Genomic DNA, 27241 nt, shown 5'->3' with positions numbered 1-27241 from the left:
TTTTGCGCATCAGTTTATATGAATGAACAGCTTCTTTATTGCACTAGGGGTGACATTTAGGTGTAGGTTCTAACTTGGCTGATGACGGTGTTAGATCATACACCGAAACGTCGCTCCTATTGTAATAAAGAAGATGTGACTCAATGTATCTTATCCTTCCATGTCATGAATGTTTACTCTCTGTTGCAGCTTGTAACACAAAACAAAATCAAACAATTCAAAATCCCAAATAAAAATAAATATTTACCAATACATACCATTCTAACAAATAGAAAACAAGTGCAATAGCACACAGAGATGTTACATTCCTGTGTATGCTTTGGTAACATCAGTTACACAAATAATTATGTTTCAGCAACCGAAAAGATAAACAATGTTTGTGAATATTTCATTTTGACACTTCAAGAATAGGTTCTATTTCTGCAATTAGTGTTGTTCCGATGATCGAAAAAACTCGAAAATCGATCGAAAGAAGGATTAAAAATGATTATCGATTGTAAACAAAATATTTTTGATTAATCGGAATTTTGTTGATTTTGTATAACACCCTTGCATTGAGTAACCATTTAATTTGATGAATATTCACGAACAAACATGCGCTCAACAGCGTAAGGCTATGCGCATTGTAAAATTTTAACCACTTTTATTGTTTAATTACAATTCCAGTGTCTTTCTTGCATGCGTGCATTTCATTGCATGACAGTATTAGTTATAAAAAAACGATTGGCGATTACATTAAAAATGTATATATACTCTCCCAAAAAAGAAACGCATCATGAAAATAGCAATTTCATGTAGCAATGAATTAAAACGTGATTCATTTTACAAAAGGTTTTGCTCTGTTTATGAGTCCTATGGTGTTTATGTTTTGAAACATCCGTAAAATACCCGTAGTTAACAGCATGATTTTCGGCGTGTAGTGTCACAGAATACATACATGCAATGCACGTGAAAGTTGGGGATCAGATAGTCTCAATGATGGGTATAAAAGGTTGATTGCTGTCTGTCGTTTATTTACTGTATTTGGAATATTGTTGACGAACGCAAAATGCCACGTCTAAGTGAAGCCAGCCGTCATATCGTCATTGGTTTGCTTGAAGCTGGCCAGTCTCAACGTGCAGTTGCCCGACGCATGAATGTTCACCAAAGCACCATTTCACGGCTCTGGGAGAGATATCGCCGGCAGAATGCGATAGCAGATGCCCCTCGTAGTGGGCGACCTCGAGCGACCACTGCGGCGCAGGATCGCTACATCCGGGTACATCACCTGCGTCATCGAACAGCTACGGCAACCAGTACCGCTTGACAAATACACGGTATGAGGAGGCTTTCTGCACAGACCGTCAGGAACAGGTTGAGAGAGGCTGGTTCACGTGCCAGAAGACCTTATTTTGGCCCTGTGCTTCGACAACAACATCGTCGACATCGAGTTCAATGGTGCGCCAACGTTCAGGCCTGGAACCTACCGAATTGGGGTAGAATCTGGTTCAGTGATGAATCACGATTTCTATTGGAACGACGCGATGGAAGAATGCGGGTGTACAGACGTCGATGTGAACGTTTCGCCGACGTTTGCGTTCCCCAGGTGGACAGATTCGGCAGGGGAATTGTGTTATGATGTGGGGAGCGATCACCTGCCGTAGGAGAAGTGATTTGGTGATGATCCAGGGCAACCTGACAGCTCAACGGTACTGTGAAATCCTACGCCCACACCTCCTTCCAATCATTGATCGCCAGAGGGAGTTGTTTCAACAGGACAGTGCCAGGCCCCACACAGCACGTCACACTAGAGACTTCCTCCAGAACCACAACATCAATGTGTTCCCCTGGCCCTCAAGATCACCGGACTTAAACCCGATCGAACATCTGTGGGATGCCCTGGACAGACGGGTGCGACGCCGTAACCCTCAGCCCCAGACACTTCAGCAACTCGCACAGGCACTACAGGCAGAGTGGGCTGCGGTTGGGCAACACGAGATTCTGAGACTTATTCGTTCGATGCCGAGGCGATGCCGTGCAGTTCTGGATGCCCACGGTGGTCACACGAGGTACTGACTTCAGCGCCACCACACGTCTCCATGTGACACTCAAACTGACTTTCCTCGAGTTGGTGCCAAAGACGGATAAGTCTGCATTCCCAGTGTGCAATTTTGCTATATTTCGTTGACTCATAAAGCCTAAAAGATGTTTCAAAATAAACATAAAAACACAGTTGAAATTCCTATATGCGTTTCTTTTTGGGGAGAGTATATTTCGATTATAATCGAAGTCCTCCGATAATCGATAGTGGATTTGGTTTCCGATTCCCAACACTGTCTGCGATGAACTATTTAAAAATATATAGCTACTGATGAGTACCGGTTTCATGCCTGTCACGTATATTCCTGAGACTCCCAAGGGTCTATATACACAGAACAGGATTCCATATTGTATCATATGACAGAGTTAACTATTCGTACCCCGTACAAGTACCTGGGACGTATACATACCGCCCAAGTCACCTTCTGTAACAGATGCAGTGTACGACAGATTGGCAAACAGTGGCGCGTTGTCGTTAATATCCCAGATGGGAAACCGAAGATCCGAGTTAGTTGATTGTCCCCCTTGATCTGTCACGGTCAAGGTCACGTCTTCAAGCACAGTCATGCCGCCTTCGTAATCGATGGACTCATTAATAGATAACTCTCCTGTGTCTTCATTGACGGACAGCATATGTGCATTAGTACCTGATAAAAAATATGAAATTATGTAGGAAACTTTCAAAAATATTCAAATATGCTCCGGTTACATAAGTGAGATAACGCTGTATCGTCAGCGCACCTCGCAACTTGCGCATACTTTTCTATATAAGTATCGTTCACTTCCTTCCATATTTCATACAACTAGTGTAAAACGTCGGCTCCTTCTGTGTAGCCCGATTACAACTATGATTGTGAAGCACCTACCGGAAAGGGTGTACTTGAAAACGTCTCCGAGGTCAGGGTCATCGATAATGAAGACATCTCCAAGCACGGTGCCAATGAGCTGCCCCTCTGGTATGGAGAAACCCGGCGCCGTGATGGAGGGCGGCTCGTCCATGACGTTACCGACATTTACGACGAATGATACGTAGGTGGTGTGAATACCGTCACCAGCGCTGTTAACGGTATGTAATTGAGCTTTACGTCACAGTTTGTTTATTTGATTTACGTTTCTTTAATGCTATGGTGGTCTTTGACAAACATCGTTTTAATATACGTCTTGTTTTGGTGAATGGAATAATATGGTTAAACTACGCTTCAATGCATACAACTAAACGTTGATTATCTGAGAAAATCTGAAATTACATTCTAAGTGAATGTACCCTTGATTTATGAATCAACTTTCTGTATCTTTGAAAAAGAGTGAGTGAGTTAGGTTTTACACCGCTTTAGCAATATTTGAACAATATCACGGCGGGGGACACCAGAAAATGGGCTTCACACATTGTACCCACGTGGGGAATAGAACCCGGGCCTTCTGCGAGACGAGCAAACGCGTTAACCACTCGGCTACCCCGCCGCCCTCCTTTGAAAAAGAGAAATTATCCCTATCAAAGGTGGAGTGGTATATATTTGTGACTGCTTCACTTACCTAATGATGGTGGAGTGGTATCTGTCAGTCTCAAAATCTAATGTTTTCAGAATAATAACCTCCTCTCCTCGAACCTCGAACAGGTCACTAGTGCCTTCTAACGCAAACGTGACATCGTCTCCATCAGGATCGGTCGCCGCTAACGTAAAGATGGCGGAATCGGTGGTGACGTTTTCGTACACCACTATTTGGTACTTTGTGTCTGAGAACACTGGAGCCATGTCGTTCACGTTGTTGACGTATACTTTAACTGAGGCAGTCACGTCTTTTGGAGCGGTGCCGAGGTCTACGGCGCGGATTGAAATGTCGTAGCGGGTGATGCCGCCCTCAGCATCAAGTCCAGACTTGACTTGAAGGTCGCCTGTGTCGTAACCGATGACAAATGTCCCCAGAGCGTCGGATCCGTCATCTTGGACAAAAAACTACTATAATGTTTCTTATCACTAGGACATATTTATCTTGAAATTACATAAGTTAACATTTTGGATATTCCGGAATGATGTAAATACATTTAGAAAGAGACCCGGGTAAAAACTATGACATGTTGGTAATTTCAGTTGTTTAACACCTCAGTCAAGCTCTATGAGGGCAACTTGTAAATAACAGATTATGGTCCAGGCAAACCGGTAATTGATATTATGAGCAATACCCATACTTGTTTGAAGACAATAATTTGAACGGATTCTTTTGGATTCAGGTATTACAAAAAGAGTATTTGTTTGCTGGACAGGCAGGACACATATTCGGCTCCTTCTTTCGGAGAATAAAATATCTGCAAGTTCACTATAAGTACATTTACACCGTTATTTTGAACAATGGTCAGCCAGAAGCAGCTGGGCAGCCATGGACTATTCGGATTGTAACAGATATCTATAAATTATGAGATATATTACATACCAACTGTAATTGAAGTAATCTCATACACAACCACTCCGTCGTCGGCCTGATCGTCATCAGTCGCCGTCACTGTCGTTATTGCCGTCCCCGGAGCAGCGTCTTCGTCAACTGTGACGTCATTGAAGTAACCATTGGCGTCCGGTAACGGGTCACTCCACACAGGGTCGAACTCGTTCTCTGGTTTGACCGTCACCTTCACTATCGCTGTCCCCGTGTTGGCTTCCCCCTGGTCTGGTGTGTCCACTGCCGTGATGACCAAGGTGTACATGTAGTCATTGTCCTTCAACGACTCGTAGTCTAACGGGGTGCTGCTCGTCAATAACTGCTTTCCAGACATCTTGAACTTGGGGTCCGTGTCATCTCCGCTGCCTATGGACACCCTGAAAATGGCGTTGTTACCGTCGTCATCGTCAGTGCACGTCAGGACAAGTAGGACAGCATCTGTTAACAGAAAACAAGACATACATGAGAATAAAATGAGATTTCGCCCGTCTGAGTTCTCCAAATATAACAGATGTTGCGTACAATATGAAAATATATACACTATAACCGGGTCATACAAAAGGTTGACAATACTTGTGTATAAACATTCTGTAAATTCTGCACACATATCATAAATAAATAGAACTGATATAGCTGAGTCATAGTGAGTGAGTTCAGTTTTACGCCGCTTTTAGCAATATTCCAGTAATATCACGGCGATGACACCAGAAATAGGCCGTGGTTAGCGTTCGCTCGTCATCAAACATGAACTAAATGTGACCCCACTCTGAAAACAACAATATAAGGATGTAATAAAACAATAAAAATAAAATAAAACAAATAATAAAAAAACCGAAAAAGCACCATACAATATATATTGTAACCCTGCCTCCATATCCCTCAGTGTTTTAACACACCATACCCAGTCAAACACAGTGTCATGTTGTCTGAATGTGTGAAGCCCATTTCTGGTGTCCCCCGCCGTGATGTTGCTAGAATATTGCTAAAAGCGGTGTAAAACCAAACTCAGTCAGTCAGTCATGTTGTCTGAAGTGAATGATGAGTGTTGAAGATTCATGAACACACCTTCTGCAGTGTTTTCTGTGACTTCCGTTACGAAGACAGCTGGATCGCACACAGGAGGTAGATCATTGATGTCCTCTACTGTGATGGTGAAGTCCTTGGTGGCCTGGAGTCCGGCCTGGTCAGTAACGGTCAGTGTGAGGGACAGCGCAGTTTTCCCATCAGCTCCCTCCCTGTCAACGGTCTGGTTAACAGAGAGCTCGCCAGTGGCTGGGTCTATGGACAAGTAGCCACTGTCCGTACCTGCAGCAGATCGAGCAGAAAGCTGAGTATCAAGAGTATTATAATATGTCCTCAACTTATTGTCAAAGCGTGGGCATGACAATATCAGTAGAAGTGAAACGGTTGGTGGCAATGGCTCCGTCAAATGGTCAGTTGCGTGCCATCGCACCCAGATTGCTTGGATTGTTGCTCACAATGATTGTCTCTTGCACAGGTATATGTCTGGAATATTGCGGCATTAAACAATGAGAATATACTACTACTACTACTACTAATAGTAATAAGTGCATGCATAATGCGCTAAACTCCATTCACTACATGAATGCTTATAGCGCTAACAGATATAATCTGATAATTATTACCCCGGATAACCCAAACTGCCTGTGAGGCATTAGAAGGTTAATAGTCACATAGGGTTAATAGAAGGTTAATAGTCACCGGGTACCCATTTTCTGCTGGGGGAATAAGCGAACAATTAATAACATAAAGACAATAATAGAGAATATTTGATGTAGATATATGATACATGCAGAATCAAATATAATGGTTTTAAATTAGTTTCTGGTTGGGTTTGCTTGCACGATCAATAGATCCGATCCTGGTCTAATAGAGAAAGATATATATTCAGTATGGCATTGATGGTACTGCGGATGACTAATTGTGTATTGCCTGTATTCAGCAGTACTGGGTGACTCACCACTGAGGGAGAAAGTAAGTGTGTCTCCAGCATCAGCATCCGTGGCGGCATACTCTCCATCCACCCCTGTCCCCACAACCTGGCCTTCCGCCATCGACGCTGTCCCTTCCAAGGTTATCACAGGAGCTTCATCTATGACGTCATTGACGCTGACGTGCACGGTGAAATCCGTGGTGAAAGTGCCATCAGATGCACTGAGGGCAATAAAACATGTGCATTTCAATTATATTTGTTTTTGTGACACCGTTTTAAATATATTCTGAAATTGGTTTGAATCTTAATTGCGATTAATTATGATATTTAGGTAGTCATTAGGACATATTTTAATAAGCTTTACTAAATCGAATTGTTATTACTTGGGTGATGTTACGAACAAGTTCACTGATATTGATGTTGATATTGGTAACGTGACACCATTGGAACCATAACGGTGTTAAAACTAATAACATAGTATGGTGATAGACAGTCGAAGCTATATGTACATTTCCATTGGCAACAAATGCATTATGTACAGGGAACTAGGACTGTATTGCATGATTTCAAAGCGTGTCAATGTTCCGTTAAAACACTTCAGAGCGAAACAGACCATATATTCATGCTGACTCTGACATTAAAAGAATATGCCCACAAGTCAATGGTTATACTTTGTCAATATAGTAAAGCGTTACATTTGCTTCCCCTGAACCAATAGATGACCCCAAGGTTCAGCAATAAGGTTCAAGAAAACGTGGACAATATAACCAACATTATCGAATTGCCAAAAATGTTATTCTACCATGACTTCAGTAAATACTGGATTGTGATTGGTTAAACAAGTCATTGTTTACTCACGCTACGCGTTCGGTTTTAAATCTGGTTTTATTTTATGAGTCACCCCAGCACAGTGGAGTTGCCTCCCTTGCGCCGCTACGCTGTAGGTGTTGTATGTTGAGTTTGGTGTAAGTATATATTTCAGAGGATTATTGAGGTTAAGAATTTTTACTCACCGTACGACTAAGATATGAATAGCTTCCTCCTCGAAATTCAGAGCGGCCTTCACTTTTACGTCATATCCGTCACACAGGAACAGATCATCTCGTCCACTGGCGATAGACAACGTCACAGCGTCACCATCGTGGTCAACAACTGCAAGAGACATCACCACAACGTCTACAGCTGCGTCTTCATCGACGGATGTTTCGAAATCAGTCTGGTCAAACACAGGTGCGATGTCGTTGACATTCTCTAGCGATACAGTAATGGTTCCCTGTGTCTCACGCGGTGTCTGACCATTGTCCGAAGCCTTGACCACGACTGTGTAGCTGGACACCCCTCCAGTAGCGGAATCCACGTCAAGTTTGCCTGCCACCAACAACCTTCCTGTCGCTGCATCCATAGAGAATCTGTCTGCTCCATCTGTTCCAGGTGCTACAGGAAGTAAATAATGAGTGAGTGAGTGAGTGAGTGAGTTAGGTATAATGATGTTAATTGTTATCAACATAGAAGCTAAACAGATCACCACAGGTCCTATGACTGTATGCTAATATGTATGTTAATGAGGACATATTTTTTATCCAAGCTATTTCCAGACATTTTGACACCGACGGGCAAGGGTATGGTGTTGGCAGCCTATGGATAATAACAGGAACGGTGAACCGCCTGGGATTCGATCACACGATCACCAGATCATGACTTGGTCAAGGGAGGCAACAATTTCGTCGTCGTATACGTTAACTAATGAGTGTTTAAATCATAACCGACTTATGTGAGTGTAATCGTGCAATAACGACACAGACTTCACCGGCTGTCGTATCGTAGTTGAAATATTGCCTACTACGGAGTAATCAATATTCACTTAATCAGTCTCCAGACATAAAATGTTCTTTCTTACCCCCTTGCAAGAAACCTAACTGAGATAGTTGGTGTCAAACATATGTGTGTTATCGAATTCAAGGTCCGCGAGTGGTTACTTTATGGTGATGAACTGCACTCTCCTACCCAGAGTTCCATGCGGCCAGCCAGCATAATACCTCTGCCACAGGACTGAAAGATGTGACGATTCGTCACATCTTGCACAGTCCATTCAATATGATGTACATATTTCTTAGCTCTTTTATTTTTAATGAGTTTCACATCACATTAAACATCTTTGATAGAATGGTTTAGTTTCACTGAGAAAATATCCTAAAACGTGTAACACTGTTTCGATTTGAGTAGCGATCCTTTGTTTACATAGGTTGTACGGCTCCACGTGCTGTCATCGAAGCCGCCGGAGAGCAAACGATGCAGCCCCTTTGATATAGCAATATGTATTGTCATAAACCTGACTGTCGCAGTTGTAGAAGAATAATTATGTAACAATGTAAACCATTGTGAAGACCGCGCCGAAGTGGTTGCGTAGGGCCAGTATCTTCTTACTTACGAATATGCGCGTTTGTTTACAAACAAGAGAAAAGTCCGGTCACATGATATGCAAATTAGCCTGTGGCAGTGATGTTATGCTAAGTCATCGCTGCGCCGGAGTGTGGATGAACTGAGGTCAGATTATGACGGACTACTTTCCTGAGCGTATTTCATTGAGGGCGGTGGGGAAGCCTTGTGGTTAACGCGTTTGCTCGTCACTCCGAAGACCCGGGTTCGATTCCCGCCTTCACCCACCTGTGAAGATCCAGTATTTCATTGATAAGTTTCTCTTGCTTTAGGTGAAACCATTACGTCTGGCTTGAACGTTTATGGTTCTAGAGTGTTAAACAACTGATAATACATATGGTAATAGTCTCTATATCGCTACGGTAAATCATAATTACTAGTAGATGTCATCACACCGCTATCTACCAACACAGGTTTCAAGAACACAATTTACCAGCGGTTTTTCAAGAACACAATTTACCAGCGGTTACAGACACAATACTGTATGAAACATCTCCATCATTGCCGAGATCGTCATCAACAGCAGTGAAAGTCACTGCAACATCGCCAGGAGCTAGATCCTCTTTCACGGAGATGGCGACGAATGTTCCACTTCCATCTGAAGCAGGTCCTGTCCACACAGGGTCGAACTCGTTCTCTGGTTTGACCGTCACCTTCACTATCGCTGTCCCCGTGTTGGCCTCCCCCTGGTCTGGTGTGTCCACTGCTGTGATGACCAGGGTGTACATGTAGCCTGATGCTTCTAGACTATCGTAGTCGACGAGGTTAACGTCCGTCTGGAGTTGCTGACCAGATATCTTGAACTTTGTCCGAGAATCGTCCCCATCTCCAACACCCATGACAAAGACAGCATTGTTGCCAGAGTCACCATCAGAGCAGACGAAGTCCAACAAGGAAGTGTCTGGAAACAGAGATACCAATATTAAACTTATACCCAGGACAACACATTGTGCAACATTCTAAAGGGCATGTTATTGCATTCCACTTCTACATTTTATTGACCACTCTACATATCAGGTTCCATAACCAATTTCTTTGAAGAGTACTGGAGACGACTTCAAAGGACTGGAGACGACTTCAGACTACACGCTCGGAGTCTCGACTTAATACCACTATACGCCCGGCGCCTTCAATCGGGAAGGAGTATAAACTCGTTATTAAATCGTAGTTCATACTCAATTGTAAAAGGGATACAATGCCTGACTTCACGTCTACCATTACTTTAGGTATAATACTGAAGCTCCGTTCGGAGACCGTTTACTAGTGAAGCTATCGCGATAAAAGATATCATGACTGACTGACTGACTGAGTTTGGTTTTACGCCGCTTTTAGCAATATTCCAGCAACATCACGGGGGGGGACACCAGAAATGGGCTTCACACATTGTACCCATGTGGGGATTCGAACCCGGGTCTTCGGCGTGACGAGCGAACGCTTTAACCATTAGGCTACCCCACCGCCCCCAAAAAGATAGCCTGACTTCTATGATGATGATTAAGCCTATATAGCTGTAAACACCACACATTACTGCATACTGAAATCGCTGTTCTTTCTATGAGTACATGCATAGAGACTTCCCGAAACAGTAATGATCCATTGAAAAGTCGATCCTGGTCAATATGCCTGAGTATATATCAGTATTTATCCCATAAACGTTACCCGTAGCAGTATTTTCTGTGATTTCAATGCTGTATTCTGCTGGGTCAAATACGGGGGCGTGGTCATTGATGTCGACAACTGTGACGGTAAAGTCCTTTGTGTCCTGGAGCCCGGCTTGGTCCGTGACCGTCAGTATGAGTCCGGTCAGTTCTGTGACGCCACCCACCCCGTCTCTGTCGACATGCTCCGCTACTGACAGGTCGCCGGTTGCGGAGTCGATATTCAGGTAGTGACTATCTGCACCTATAGTAGATAATACAACGACATACATGTCACCTGGCTTGGTGATGTGGGTTTATATTGTTTCTTTCGTTTGTTGCTTAACGCCGCACTCGGCAAAGTTCGAACTATATGACGGTTTGCAATACGGCGAGCATGACTCTATGCAGTTCGGATACGATGTGCCTTCCAATAGTTATAGGAAACAGTTCTGTCTGGGTGGCCATGGGTTAACGTAAAATAATGAAAGCCAGAAGTGACAAAGGCTTGAGAGTGGTAGGAGCAAGTTTGGGTTGAAAATGTTGGTTTGAAGTGAGTGAGTTTGGTTTTACGACGCTTTTAGCAATATTCCAGCAATATCACGGCGGGGGACACCAGAAATGAGCTTCATGTTGGTTTGAAAAGTAATTCAATTATTTGTCGGCTTGATGCGTGAGTGTAGGAATGGAGGGGGCTCCTGGCGGTGGTTGTGGTCGGCAGTGCTCGGTGGTTGGGTTAAAGACATGAAAATGGGTATTTTAATAATTGTAATCCAACACCTAATAATATAAAATGGCTAACCATCACATATTTCTACACATGTCAAACCTGAATAATATATTTATCATTTGAACACATTTTGCGACCATTTAGCAAAGTGATCAGGTTCTCCCAGACTACAGAGTTGCGTCCCTTTCCCGAACTCTCTGATCTCCAAACACTCAGTCACAATACACGTCCTTATTTCAATGGACGTACGTACGTACCTGTTAATGCAAATAATAGCACATCCTGTTGATCTGGATCGGTGACACGAAACCCTCCTTGTACTCCTGTAGCTATAGCTTGACCCTCGGACATGGTTCCTGAGGTGTCTATGGCGATGACAGGAGCTTCGTCTACCACGTCCAGCACCGTGAGGTGCAGTGACACTCGGGACTCCAACGTGCCATCAGTCGCCCTGAAACAGACATCGAAAGTAAAGCAGCTCGACGTAGTGAGTGACATGTGTTTTTAGCCGCTTTGATGAATATTCCAGCTGTATTATGGAGGGTCAGTGTGATGTGGAGGGAAACACCAGATAATGCCGGTAAACACAGATCAGGAGTCGCACCTACCATCCTAGGTTTCTGGCTTACCCGGGGGAAGGAACCTAAACAACAAGATGCCTTCGTCCAGGATATCAGTGTCGAAGATAACCCTTTGTTGTACATTGTGTTGTATAGTACAGTACTGTTATGTATAAACCTTTCAATTAATTAAAGTCAAAAATACCATTCACCATCCACCCACCCATCCAAACACGCAGGGACAGTGGGGTAGCCTAGTGGTTAAAGCGTTCGTTCGTCACGCTGAAGACCCGGGTTCGATTCCCCAAATGGGTACAAATCTCACAATGTGTTAAGCCCATTCCTGGTGTCCCAAGCCGTGATATTTGCGGGAATATTGCTAAAAGCGGAGTAAAACAATACTCACTCACTCAAACACGCACCCCCAGTCCCCCGCTAATATGACCATATTATCATTAAGCAGCTTTAAACACTTACCCAACATACACACCTAAAATGTTCCTGAGTATAAGCAACTTACATGATGTATAAAAGATGACTCTGGGCGGATTCGTAATCGACCAATGCAGCCTTGACCGTCACATCACTTCCATCAATCTTGAATATGTCATCCCTCCCAGACGTAATTGACAGTGTCACAGAATCGCCATCAAAATCGTCAGTGTTAATAGTTATCACGACACTGTCAACAGCACTGTCTTCACTGAGGTCTGTCTGGTACTCTGCCTGATCAAACACTGGAGCGTTGTCGTTGACGTTGTCGAGGGAGACAGTGATGGTTCCTTCCACAGAGCGTGGCGTGGCGCCGTTGTCCGATGACTTCACTACAATGGCGTAACTTGCCTCACCGTTTGTTCCTGCGTCAACGTCTAAGTCATCAGCCACAATGAGTTCTCCTGTGTGGGCATCTATGATGAATATGTCCGGTACAGATGCACCTGAAGCTGTAGGAAAAATACCGATAAAATATCAGATGTCTGGAATGTCCCATTTCTATACCTTCATTCACAGTGTCCTGCCACCGATTTACATCGGCTAAACCACTCGTTTATGAATTTTGGTAGCTGTTCCTATCACCTTCAACACTGACGTTTTTAAGTCATTGTCCATTTTTACAGCTACACTATAAGTTGTTCACTGGTCACGAGGGGGACATGGGTTGATCTACCCTCTATGTTTGTTTATGAACATCAATCCATGGTCCCGAGGCACCAGTGAACAACGTATTCATCTTACCGAACACCTCAATGATAATTATGAACTGTTTGAAGCACAGGTATTGGATCATGATAAGGAGTCCCAGAGTTAGACAACAGCCCAAACACTACTAACACGAAGTACCAAACGAATTCCCACAGTTCGGCATTTCCAGCGGGTAACATAGAAAATGTTACTTGCTTGTAAACGGGGAACATTAATTTGCTCAGCCAATCAGAAAACGACATTTATGTGTGACGTAAGATAAAACAGCATAACACCATCACCATCATGTCATCACATTGTTAATCACATTGTCACCATTGTCAGATCAATGTAGTTTCTTGGCATTCGTTCACACACATGTGACCCTTCAAAACTGATACTTGGTATAGATTTAGACGCTGAATAGCCCTGATAATAAACATCTTGGTATTATAATGTCAGGATCAGGAAGAAACACCACATTTTATTGAAAACGACATTTCCTATTATCTAACAGAAACATGGTTCCAATGTCTGCATTTGTCTTTTTGATGTGAAATTATTGTCAAAATACTTTTTGTACTTTGTTACAATTGTAATAATGTTTTGTTTGATATCGCGTGTTCATTGTAAGGTTTGAGGTTTTAAGCTGATTCCGAGGTGCCATGAATCCTAAATATCATGTTTTACAGAAGAACGGATAGCTGAGGCAACCAGAATCAACCCAGACAGTGATATAAGGGACCGTTCATAATTTATGGCTAGGTGTGTGTGTGTGTGTGTGTGTGTGTGTGTGTGTGTGTGTGAGAGAGAGTGTCATCAATTTTGTACACGTTCCTAGGTGGGGTCAGCAATTTTGTACGTAAAATATTTAGAAATTATGCTTTTAAAATATGGGAAGGGGTGGGGGTGGGGAGCATTGCTTTTGTACATGATATGCAGGGGAGATCACTTACTTTGTACATACAGTTTAAGGGGGTCATTCACATTGTACATGCTTCTCCATAAAAATCATCATCCACCCCAAACCCCCAGCCATGAAGTATGAACGGTCTATTGCTGCCCGGCGTGCACCACACTTCACTAAACACCTAATACTGCAGGAGAAAATAGTTTGACAAAGAACATATGCATTTGATTATATCTGTAATATAAGACAAAATAATGTAGTTTTGCAGAATAAATATATATGATAATGTACCTGCAGTGATGGAGACAACTGAGTACGTGACCACCCCGTCGTCACTGTGGTCGTCATCAGTGGCTGTGAAAGTCGTGATCACAAACCCTGGTTCTTCATCCTCACTAACACTCACTCCCGTAAATGTTCCACTTCCATCTGAAGCAGGTCCTGTCCACACAGGGTCGAACTCGTTCTCTGGTTTGACCGCCACCTTCACTATCGCTGTCCCCGTGTTGGCCTCCCCCCTGGTCTGGTGTGTCCACTGCTGTGATGACCAGGGTGTACATGTAATTTACTGCTTCTAAAGCCTCGTAGTCAAGGTTAGTAGAGTCCGTGAGGAGTTTAGAGTTTGAAACTTTAAACTTATTAGGGGTATCATCCCCACTCGCTAAGGTTAAGCCAAACTGGGCGTTGCTGCCGATATCGCTGTCAACACATATAAAATCCAGGACCTCGGTATCTGAAAGTGAAAAGGGTGATACTGTAGTTGAATCTAACCGGTTTTCAGTGTATATGTTGATGGGATATTCAATTCATTACAACGCCATGATAAAACATGGCCTTGAAGAACGTCTCATGTCCTACGAGTGAAATTAATAGAAGAATGTTTAATATCTCACGAGACAAACTGATAGAAGGACGTTTCATGTTTTAAGGATCAAGTTGATAGAAGAACGTTTCATATATCACGAGTCAAATTGATAGAAGAACGTTTCATGTCTCACGAGTCAAGTTGATGGAAGAACGTTTCATGTTTTAAGGGTCAAGTTGATAGAAGAACGTTTCATGTCTCACGAGTCAAATTAATCCTGCCATGGAATCACACCCTCCTTGGCAACAGTGAGCAGGTGAACATCTAGTTTCGTCGCCTTTAGCAATTAGAAAGCAATATCATGGCGAGGACAGTATCAAATTCGCGTTACACGTTGTGCCCATGTGAACGTAAATGAAGTCAGCCCTTCGGCGAGGGAAGCTAGCACTATCGTCTCTGACTATCACAGAAGTGACCCTTGGACTACACGCAATGCTGAGACAACATATGTTTGTATAGGAGACCTAACTGGTGTTCCAGATGATTCTCATATATACTCATTAAAGAAGGCTATCATTTCCACTATGGTATTACACTAAGGTATACATTTGCATTACCTCCAGCCATATTTTCCGTGACCTCGACTTCCAACACAGACGGGTCACAAACTGGATGTTGATCATTGATGTCCTCAACCGTGATCGTGAAGTCTTGTATTGCTTGTAGTCCAGCCAGGTCAGTTACGGTCAAGGTGAGAGACAGTTCCGTCTTAGCATTGGTTCCTTCTCTATCAACATTGGCAGCAACTGACAAGTCGCCAGATGATGAGTCGATGGTAAGGTAGGGACTATCAACACCTGTAGGAATGGACAGAAGAACTTCCACACATCAAGGGCGGGGAACACTTGTTTGTACAAACAAGCGCAGCAAATCATTTGGTCAGCAACGAACATTAAATCAAGATGTAAAGGATTATTGGGTTAGAGACAGGTCCTAATTTATGGCGGGGTTGATGATGATTTTAAGAGGGGATCACCCACTTTGTTCTAGGGTGGTGGTGGGTGGGTGTGTGTGTGTCAAGTTTGTGTGGGTGTGTGGGTGTGTGTCAATTGTACGTAAATTTAAGGGGTGGGGGTCTCATTCACATTGTACATGCTGCTCCATAAAGATCATCATCACCCCTTAGCCATAAAGTATTAACGGTCCCTCAACATGGTATGAAGTACAATGAAAGCAGATTACCTTTGGGTTATTAAAGGACAACGGAAGGAGTGAGTGAGTATGTATTTACGCCGCTTTTAGCAATAGTCCAGCAACAACACGGCGGGGGACACCAAAAATGGGCTTCAAACATTGTACCCATGTGGGGAATCGAACCCGGGTCTTCAGCGTAACGAGCCGACGCTTTAACCATTAGGCTACCCCACCGCCCCGACAACGGAAGGAAGTCAAGTAAGGAGAAACTAGTTCGCAAAATACGTCCATCCAGCTTATAAAAGTTAACATCCTCGATGTCTGTTGTGGAGATTGATCGGAACGTATACCCTGGAGATATCGAGGATGAAAAGTTAATTACCTACGGTTTTTAAAAGCGGAGGATGAAAAAAAGAAAACTAATTTTTATGAGTAGAGGAACATACGTTGATGTCAACATCTCAACAAACAGATTACCAAAGAGACAATAATGGACATATATTTTTCACCATGAGAAAAGAGAAAATAGTTTGGTGGATTGGTCTGGATGTATATTGCATGAGACCCACCACTTAAGACATAAGTAAGGACATCGTGTTCATCAGCATCTGTAACGACGTAACCTCCCTCTACAGGAGTCCCAACTGTCTGCTCCTCCGCCATGGAAGACGTGGTTGCTATGGTGATGACGGGCGTCTCGTCTGTTGCATCTGTTATGTCAATCTTGACAGTCACATCAGTTTCATGTACTCCATCAGATGCCCTGATTCATGACAAAAACGTACATATGTAATGGATCCAGATGGAAATAATAATTTTCTTAAAATGTCTGTTTATCATACGTAAATGTTGAATGAAATATTTTTGAGTGAGTGAGTATAGTTTTACGCCACTTTTAGAAATATTCCAGCAATATCAACAGAAACGGCCTTTACACATTGTACCCTTGAGGGGAATCAAACCCAGGTATTCAAAGTGCCGAGCTACCCTACCGCCCCAGGCAAGCTATTGAGATATCAGCATTATTGTATGCTTTATACTGAAACAACTAACCTTATTATAAGAATGTGAACTTTGTCTGTTTCAAAATCTAGGGTAGCTTTGACGACGATGTCGTTTCCGTCGCACTCGAACAGGTCATCCCTACCAGTAGAGATGGACAGGGTGACATCATCACCGTCAAAGTCGACGTTGTTGAGGGAAATCACAGCTGTCCCAACATCACTGTCCTCGGCGACGCTGGTGTTGTATTCACTTTGGTCAAAGACAGGGGCATTGTCGTTGACGTTGGTCAGTGTTATGGTGATTGTGCCAGCTATTTCTCTAGGGGTACCTCCACTGTCTGCTGCCTTTACTGAGACTGTATAGTTGGACTCACCATTGGTACCAGTGTCGTAGTCTAATGGTCCCGTAACAATTAACTCTCCGGTGTGGCTGTCTACTGAGAAGATGTTGTCAGCAGAAGCTCCAGAAGCTGTGAAAATTCAAACATTCAGCAAACGTCAAACAAACCACTCATAGCAAACACAAACGCGAATAGGATTTCTCCATTACCAAATCCTCTGATAACAGTTTGATTTAAATAAGTTTGTACTTAAAGATTTCAGTGTGTAGAAAAAATGAAAACAATTCCATAAGCAAAGAAAGCAAGGAAAGACCATTAGAAGCATGTCTTTCTGAATCAATATCAAACTGTCACTCGTCATAAACACATGCAAAGGCACATCAAGCGTTCAACGGAAAATGCTATATATATGTTTGTATCTGTATATGCGCCCTGACTTTTGTGTATAGTATTCCATTTGAAGGATCGATATTTTACATTGATTTCCGCCAACCAGGTGTACAGATAAGACATCTCAATCTATATTTCACCTACCACCTATTGCACCTGCGTTATCCGTAATTTATAAACATCGACCTTCCCATCACGAACAAACACAACAAACATCCATATACAATGGAAGTGTTAATTTCAGGAACATATTAACGGAAGACAGGACACGGTAGAAAGATGGATCCTCATGCAAATAAATAAATAAAATTTGATGTTTAGATATAGTAAAGTTGAGACCACAAACGTATTACGCGACCTGCTGCTAAATCATTAATAGCTATAAAGTACTTCTGCGGATAATCGAGAAGGATTTCTTCAGTTGACATTTACCTGAATTTGTTCCTGTGATGGTGTAAGTGATGAGGCCATCGTCTGCCTTGTCATTGTCAGTAGCGCTAAATGTTGTCAGAACAGAACCAACGGCTGTATCTTCAGATATGACAATGTCATGAAAACTACCACTTCCGCTTGAAGCCGGCGCTATCCAAACAGGGTCAAATTCATTTTCAGGTACAACAGTCACCTGCAATGACATAGGATTCATAGGCTTTAACTTGCATGTAAAACGTGGGCACCATCGGGACATGACATTGTCAGCGTCATTCCGTTCAGAATGTTTTATATGATCTATGCAGCCGTTCCCACACTGCATGTAAATGTATTTCTTCCAGGATCATCGAGTGATTTATGTTTGTGAAGCTTGGTTCTAATTCGTGATGTCAAAACTACACGAAGCCATAGATAAAAGCAAAGGTTTGTATTTTTTTCTTTGTTGTAATAATTAACATATGGTTGGGATGATAACCAATGCACCAAATATCTCCATTAAGTATTATTGGGATGCCACATCTGTAGATTGTATGATGACGTCCTGTAAGTAAGCATGGCCGTGTTCCACAAAGCAAAGCTAGCGCTCAGACAATCGTAAGTCCATGTTAAAGTATGGGAGTTATGATCACCTTCGCGCTACGATCGCTTTGAAGAACGGCCCTTGGTATACCTTGTGGGAAGCCCACTTCTCATTCACTGTAGGTAATCATACCTTGGTAAAGCGTTACGTGTTTTACGCTGTAATGGGTAAGCTCATTATTACGCGTGACCCCAATTTATGATCTCTGGGGCTTATACTGCTGTGTTTGTTTGTTTGTTTGTTGGTTGTTTAACGCTGCAGTCAGCAATATTCCAGCTATATGACTGCGGTCCGTACTCGAGTCAGGACTAGACAATCCAGTCATCAACAGAATGAGCATCGATCGATCATGGGATACGATTATATTTGTCAACCATGCCACCCGATCTCGTTAGTCGCCACTTTCGACAAGTATCAAGCATGGGTGGGTGAAGATCAATTCTAACCCGGATCTTCACAGGTTATCCTGCTCTGAACTCCCTACAAGGACAACCTATATATACATATTAGCTAAGACCTTGACGACTGCTGTTCCTGTCATGGGATTGCCATCATCGGGTGTGTCTACTGCAGTAATGATGAGGGTGTACATATAGTTTGAGGCTTCCAGACTCTCAAAGTCAACAGCATTAGAATCTGATAGTAGTTTCAGATCAGCCATCTTGAACTTCCGAACTGTATCGTCCCCGCTGGCTATTGACGTTGTGAATACAGCATTGTTGCCAGCGTCTTCGTCAGTGCAGGTGAGCTGCAGCAGGTCAGAGTCTGAAGTGTATTATGATATTTGAGAGAAAATATGAGACAATTAGTGTTGTGTGAACCTACGACTGAACCTATGAACACGCTAATAGTGCAGATAAACCAGTCCCTGTCGGATTTAATCTGGGATCCGAAAGAAATCGATTCTTTGGATGCATGAAAAGCAAACAGCAGGTCAGTTTGAAGCGTATTTAACTGACTAATGTGGTATATGATAGGGTGAGGTTAGGTGAAATTGGGTTTAACGTCGTGCTTGAGAATATTTCGCTCATATGACGACGTGCATGCATGTGTATGTGTATGTGCGGCTGCTTGTACTAGCCAAGACTTAAGCTGGTTTTATAGTGCTAGCCCACTGAGATACCATGCCGCAGTGAAGCATGAATACACTGACATTATACTGACTCCGAGCCGACCAGTCCTTGTTGTACCCATTAATGTCAAGCGCCAGGCAGGGACCAACAAGTACCATATTTTAACGTCTTTTTGGTATGACGCGGTCGGGGATCGAACCCGCGACCTTCCGCTCTCCGGGAGGACGCTCTAACCACTACACCACGGAGGCGGTCGTATATGATAGGGTGGGTGAGGGAATTGGACAGTACCGTCACCGCCTGTCAACATGAAGTACAGCTTGAGAGGACTTCCAGAAGTTGGGCAGGTTTTGAAAGATAACCTCTTTTTGATGATCCCAAATAGCACACAAAGGAGCAAATAGTACAAACTTCAGACCCAAAACACTCTAGGCACATGCTGCTATATCTGTTACACAAGGGTTGCCGTACTGATATAATCCGATTTTAATATTTGCCAGATACTTCCTAGGACAACCTAGGGTCCTCTTGAGTTGCTTCCAGGGACATAATGATGAGGTGGGTATGGGGATAACACTCACCAACAGCAGTGTTTTCAGTGACCTGGATCTCGTACACAGATGGGTTGAATGTTGGCGGGAGGTCGTTGATGTCTTCAACTGTGATAATGAAGTCCTGGGTGGCCTGGAGTCCGGCCTGGTCAGTGACGGTCAGTGTGAGGGACAGGGCTGATTTAGCATTGGCCCCTTCTCTGTTGATGTTCTGGGCAACTGTCAGCTCACCTGTGGCTGAATCAATGCTGAGGTAGGCGCTGTCAGCTCCTGTGAAGGACATACTTATCACTAACCCACTTCAATTACACAAATATTTCATCAGTTGGTTTTACTATCAGTTGAGAAACCTCGAATCTTTCTCAGGATGATTTGAAAGAACGTGGCATCGATACTTGCAGATAGTTTATTTAATTCAAAACATATATTTTTGAATAAAATCGGGATTATCCATTGTAATATTGTTTCTCTTTATATGTAGGTAAAATAATTCAATAAAGTCGATATTAGATCCACGTATGTCCTCATACTATTTGGAAGTGGAGGTTGTTGTATATTGATATGAGTTATATTGCAACAATACGTGACGAGAAGCAAGACGAATTAGATTAACACACAACAAATGCGGGTTTCGAACATGGCTTGATGAGCAGACACGTGAACCCATCGTCTCCTGTCACAAGTGCATGACAAGATATGTCTTGCATTCAGAATGATCGCCTATTTAGTTGCACTAACCACTGAGAGTGTAGGAGTGGACATCCTGTTTATCAGCATCCGTGATGATGTACCCTCCATCTACTCCAGTACCGATTGTTTGTTCCTCTGCTACGGAACTTGTGGTTGCCATGGTGATAACAGGTGCTTCGTCGATGACGTCAGTGATGTCTACTTGAAGTGAGACCTCGACATCAAACTTTCCATCACTAGCCCTAAAAACATAAACACACTTTCTAAAATATTTCGTACAGCATATGTTTTGTTTATGTTTACATTTTAAGACTTTGCCTGTATATTTTCAACTGTAACATATAAATAATGTTCAAACTGTTAAACTTACTTAATTACAAGTACATAGAAGGTATCTGTTTCGAAATCCAGAGCAGCCTTGACCTTGACGTCATGACCGTCACAAATGAATAGATCATCGCGTCCACTTGCGATTGTCAACGTCACAGCGTCACCGTCGTGGTCCTGAATGTTGAATGTGATGACAACTGTATCCACAGCACTGTCTTCACTGAGATCTGTCTGGTACTCTGCCTGATCAAACACTGGAGCGTTGTCGTTGACGTTGTCGAGGGAGACAGTGATGGTTCCTTCCACAGAGCGCGGCGTGGCGCCGTTGTCCGATGCCTTCACTACAATGGTGTAACTCGCCTCCCCGTTGGTTCCTACGTCAACGTCTAAAGGGCCTGCCACCAGTAAATCTCCTGTGTGGCCAATGACTGAAAACTTATCAGTAACTGTTCCACCTGAAGCTGAATCAGAAATTTGTAGAGTTGCACATTTCAGAAGTAATTGTAAAAAAGCCGCATTATGTTTCTGGTACTTCTCTACCCTTAAAGTTCGGAGGTGTAATTTGTGACTCTCTTAAATTTTGACATGTAACTTAACATTCATCTTTAGGTGCATGGATGAGCATTCTATGGACGTTCAATAGAATACCAGTAATTTAACAAATAAGAAAGTGAAGCATGGGCTGGGCTCTAAACGCAGGACGATATACAAGGCGACAGACGTTGTCGGGTAGTGAGGTTAGATGGTTTGGGTGATGCCTGTAATGGTATCTGAATGATGTAGATCGCTTCCAAGGATGTCAGTCACAAGGGTATCTGGTACAGACCGCCGTAATACATATTGAACATTACCGAATGCTCCGTAAACAGAACCAAACTTATCGCACCTGCCTGAGATGAAAGAAGAAAAATGACTATATGCACAAAACTAACAAATCCTACCGGGTACCCATGTATTGCGGTAATGCTGATTCTGCGTTACCATTTTCATGAGTTGTGTTTCAGGATAAAAATGATATTTACTCAAATGATCAGTTCGTTTCTAACAGATCAAAAGATCTCATTACCTGCAGTGACTGAGACGATGCTGTAGGTGACGACACCATCATTCCCATGGTCATCATCAGTGGCAGAGAACGTCGCCACAACACTACCAGCAGCAACGTCTTCTTCCACGCTTATCCCGCTAAATGTTCCACTTCCATCTGAAGCAGGTGCTGTCCACACAGGGTCGAACTCGTTCTCTGGTTTGACCGTCACCTTCACTATCGCTGTCCCCGTGTTGGCCTCTCCCTGGCCTGGTGTGTCCACTGCTGTGATGACCAGGGTGTACGACTCCACGGACTCATAGTCCAACAGGTTATCCGTCTGAAGCTGCTGACCACTCATCTTGAACTTTGTAGATGTGTCATCACCATGTTGAACAAGGACATTAAATAATGCATTGTTTCCATCGTCACCGTCCGCGCATGTCAGGTCCAACAACGACGTGTCTGAAAACCAATTTAAAAATTGTCCAAAAAGTAAGTGAGGCAGGCCTCGAAAAGTGTTTCAACTATAGCACGACGGAATTGTCTCACAAACCAGCGTACGTTAAATCGCATGTAATGAACGGATTTATGCAAACTATTTGCGAAGGTGAAGACTTTAGCTTTGCAAGTGTTTACGTTTCTGTTGTTGATTGTACTAGTCCTAGTAAGATATTACACAAATATATGTAGAAAAATATTGCACAGGAATTGTTTTGAGTGAGTGAGTGAGTTTAGTTTTACGCCGCTTTTAGCAATATTCCATCGATATCACGGCGGGGGACACCACAAATGGGCTTCACACATTGTACACATGTTAGGAACCGAACCCGGGTTTTCTGCGTCACGAGCGAACGCTTTAACCAGTAGGCTACCCCAACGCCCCTAATTTTTGTGAAGAAACATACCGGGAGCGGCATTTTCTATGACTTCAACAGCATACTCTGTCGGGCTGAACACGGGAGGGAGATCGTTTATGTCCACAAGTGGGATGGTGAAATTCTTGGTGGCAGTAAGTCCAGTCTGGTCAGTGACAGTTAAGGTTAGAGACACTTCACTTTTCCCTGTATCTCGGTCAATATTCTGTGCCACAGTTAACTCTCCCGTCGTTGAATCAATGGTGAAATAGCCACTATCGGAACCTGCGGATGAAGCAAACTTATTGACAATCAGAACCGTGAGTGGCGGAGATTATCTATGATGTTTTACACTACAGGTTCCTAGTCCGTGTATGATGACTATTGCAGATGTAACTCTTTGGGGATTCCGGAATGGAGTACGTCCCAAACAGCTCCTGCTGGTCGTTAGTGGTGACTAAATGGCTCGGATGGTCAGTCTTGGTTGATAGTAAGTTGGTTTGCATCGATAGGTTTTCACAGTATAAATCACTGGATAGTGTGGTCCAGACAATATACTTAGTACTTACATCTCACGTCCATAATCACACGCTGGAGGCACCAATTCCCATGTGGTACAAAAAGATGTACATATCAGGATGATGAAGGAATTGACAGTTCAAATACCGAAATGAATTGATGAAAAATTCACTTTTCAATTGCATAAAATGCCTTACAGTTGACATCGGGCTGCACATATGGACTACAGATACAAGTTGAAAACCCTAATAGTGCCACAATATTTTGCCATCTTAGATACTCGATGGAGCTTCAGATATCTGTAGCTGTTTGCCAAGGGTACACTTTGCTCGCTTGTTGATGTAGAGAGAAAGACGTGTAGCTTATACAGATGCACCCAAATAAACGTTAAGTGCAAGACCATACCAGACAGAGAATACGTCACGACGTCTCTAGCATCGGCATCTGTGACAACATATCCTCCATCCACTGCTGACCCTGCCGTTTGTTCCTCTGCCATTGAGCTTGTTGTAACGGTGATGACAGGTGCTTCGTCAGAGACGTCGGAAACATTGATCTCTAGTGATACATCAGTGTCGTATTTACCATCGTTAGCCCTGTAACAATGCATTTGAATGAGCTGATTAATCCACGGTTACCACTGATGAAAGACACCGAACAAATTCTGTGATAACTGAAGGTTTCTATATACAGCTAATTTGATATAAAGAACATCATCAATGGTAGAAGGATATAGGTATTTAGTATTACCTTATTACAAGAACGTGGGTTGTGTCCGTTTCAAAATCCAGCGCACCCTTGACCTTGACGTCATATCGATCACACGAGAACAGGTCATCTCGTCCACTGACTACAGACAATGTCACAGCATCACCGTCATTGTCCTCGACGTTGAAGGTGATGACAACTGTATCCACAGCACTGTCTTCGCTGAGGCTTTTTTGGAAGGTGTGCTGGTCAAATGTAGGTGCATTGTCATTGGTGTTCAGCAACGTCACGGTGATGCTCCCATCCACTGTGCGTGGAGTCACCCCCTTGTCTGAAGCCCTAACACTGATAGTGTAACTAGCCTCTCCATTAGTAGCAGTGTCTACGTCAAGCTCTCCAGCCACCATCAGCTCTCCTGATACAGCATCTATTGTGAACTTGTCGGATCCATCTCCGCCTGATGCTGGTAATAGAATGGAAGTGAAATAAAAGAGTATGATTATATTGTTTTGCCATATTGAGCTGTATTCTTACTAACTGGTTTGGTAGGCTACACTTACCTTTCCACGAACAACTATTATAATTACTATTGATAAGGGCCGCTCATCGGATTCAGGGAAACGTACAAACGACTCTGCTTTTGAAAAATTTCTTAGGCTGCAAAAAACGTTTCGTCACTCGTATTTAAGTAAGTGAGTATAGTGTTACGCCGCATTTAGCAATATAAGTACGGGGAACACTAGAAATGTGGTTCATTTATAGTTCCAAGTTTGAAATATACCACTTAGCTACACACGTGACATGGAGAAATCTGTATCATGGTCGAACCCAGAGTGCAACATAAAAGAATACAATATAAAGAAAAATCACACATATAAAATACCTTATCAAACAGCGTTTGGAGCTGAAGGGACAAACGTAAATACTTCGAGTTATACGATTTTCAACAGAGCCGCACAATGACTAGATGAGGAATCTAAAGGAACAAGTTTTACTTTACACAACCGTAGATTACGCGAGCACAGTCAAACAGCACCCTTGTGTTAAAGTTGAAGGAACATACGTAAATACTTCGAATTATACGAGGCTGGACAGAATCGCAAAATGATTAAATGAAAAATTCACAGGACCAAGTTTTACTTATAGGCAACCGTACATTCGACACAAACGGTGTTTGAGTGTGTATGATAAAGAATCGGTCACAGCAGCACTTGCTACATGACGTTTAATGTTACTAACCGCTCACTACTGACACAATGCTGTAGGTGACATCTCCATCGTCACCTAAGTCACTGTCAGTGGCCTGGTAAGCTGATATGACTGCACCTGGAGCTGAGTCTTCATCTACATCTACAGCACCAATGCCATTACTTGGGGATGTCCAGACAGGGTCAAACTCATTTTCAGGTGTCACTGTAACCCATACAATTGCTGTTCCTGTGTTGGTGCCCCTCTTGTCAGGCTTGTCCACTGCTGTGATGACCAGGGTGTACATGTAGCCTGATGCTTCTAGAGCTTCATAGTCAGCAGGGTTAGAGTCTGTAAGAAGCTGAAGTCCGGACATCTTGAAGATACCTGCCCCACCGTCTCCACTGGCAACCGTGACGGCATACAGAGCGTTGTTTCCAGTATCCCCATCGGAACAAGTCAGATCCAACAACGAGAGATCTAATACATTTGAAATAACTCTGGTAAGTTCGATCATAGGGTTTTTAATTACATGCTAGTTCGGTCTTGTTTAAATCGCTGTTACATAGATAATAGTGTACAGAATATATTAACAAATTCAATAATAAAGATATCTTTTCAGAGAACCACGAGCCAGGTTTCTAGCATGCCAAAGGGATACAACCTTTGCAAAGCGAATCGCAGCGCCTTATACCACGGGACCAGGCTCACATCCTAGTTTCTACTGTCAAGCTAAATGCATATAACATTATACACATTTATAACACGTGGTTCGCGTGTCTCAGTATTTGCAATGAAGAACACCATTGCCCACCTGCAGCACTGTTTTCAGGTATCTCTACGCTGAACTCTGATGTGTGTCGAAGACTGGTGTCAAATCATTGATGTCCCTCTACAGTGATGGAGAAAGCCTGAGTGTCCTGTAGTCCTCCCTGGTCAGTTACGGTCAAGGTGAGGTCCAACTGAGTCTTGCTGCTGCTTCCATCTCTGTCGATACGTTGTGCTACGGACAGCTCCCCAGTGCTGGGGTCAATGTTTACGTAGCTGCTGTCAGCACCTTGCGAGAAGAAGAATAAGGTGACTATTTGTCCGTAAATATACACAATAAGTATCCATTGCTATTAATAACGTGCGTTCCATGATAAAATGCAAATGTGTATTACTTGTACCGTGTGTTCGTCTGTATGGCATGTGTTACAGTATAGTATTGCAACAACAGTCATGATATATCTGTGTTTAATTGATTTGCCTTTGCATGTATGCGTGACGAGTTATGCCGGTGGCAGCGTATGCTCACCTTCAGACGAATAACTGATATCATCAGTATCTGATGGTGATCCATAAAACACACCTGTTGAAATATTTTGAATTGGACAATGGACTCTTTCGCAAAATATATATTATTAGGATGTTTGGAAATATCTTTAATGCGTTTTATCTATCAGTGAAATCCTAAACTACGAACTAATTTTTAACTCAGTATGTGTTTAAGAGGCTTTTAACGTCTGGTTCATGCGAATTCCGCATCTGTGGTCAGATATATAGTCAAACTGATTGTCTTGAACTAAGAATAAAAGAAAAAACCCATGTATATATGCCATGATTATCACACTTCCTGTGAAAATCACAAA

The 27241-nt window shown here is 42.9% G+C and overlaps 1 protein-coding gene across 1 annotated transcript; it reads right to left on the bottom strand.

Moving 5' to 3' along the window:
* Positions 1-1283: 1283 nt before the first annotated feature.
* Positions 1284-26127, bottom strand: LOC124264951 (protocadherin Fat 4-like). The gene is made up of 27 exons (XM_046699732.1): positions 25662-26127; positions 24465-24885; positions 24120-24310; positions 23247-23480; positions 22378-22803; positions 21352-21772; positions 21030-21223; positions 20322-20561; positions 19185-19432; positions 18088-18280; positions 16974-17394; positions 16490-16683; positions 15344-15583; positions 14491-14654; positions 14213-14459; positions 12350-12773; positions 11527-11720; positions 10562-10804; positions 9363-9803; positions 7480-7858; positions 6494-6687; positions 5578-5817; positions 4510-4950; positions 3613-4021; positions 2946-3136; positions 2473-2726; positions 1284-1331 (listed from the first exon to the last, which is right to left on the bottom strand). Exons 1-27 carry the CDS (start codon positions 26125-26127, stop codon positions 1284-1286), a joined length of 7758 nt encoding a protein of 2585 aa, XP_046555688.1.
* Positions 26128-27241: the final 1114 nt, after the last annotated feature.

The sequence above is a fragment of the Haliotis rubra genome, unplaced genomic scaffold, assembly GCF_003918875.1.
Source record: "Haliotis rubra isolate DU_JTF1 unplaced genomic scaffold, ASM391887v1 Scf951, whole genome shotgun sequence".
NCBI classification, from domain to species: domain Eukaryota; kingdom Metazoa; phylum Mollusca; class Gastropoda; order Lepetellida; family Haliotidae; genus Haliotis; species Haliotis rubra.
This window is presented reverse-complemented; position numbering and strand designations above follow the sequence as displayed.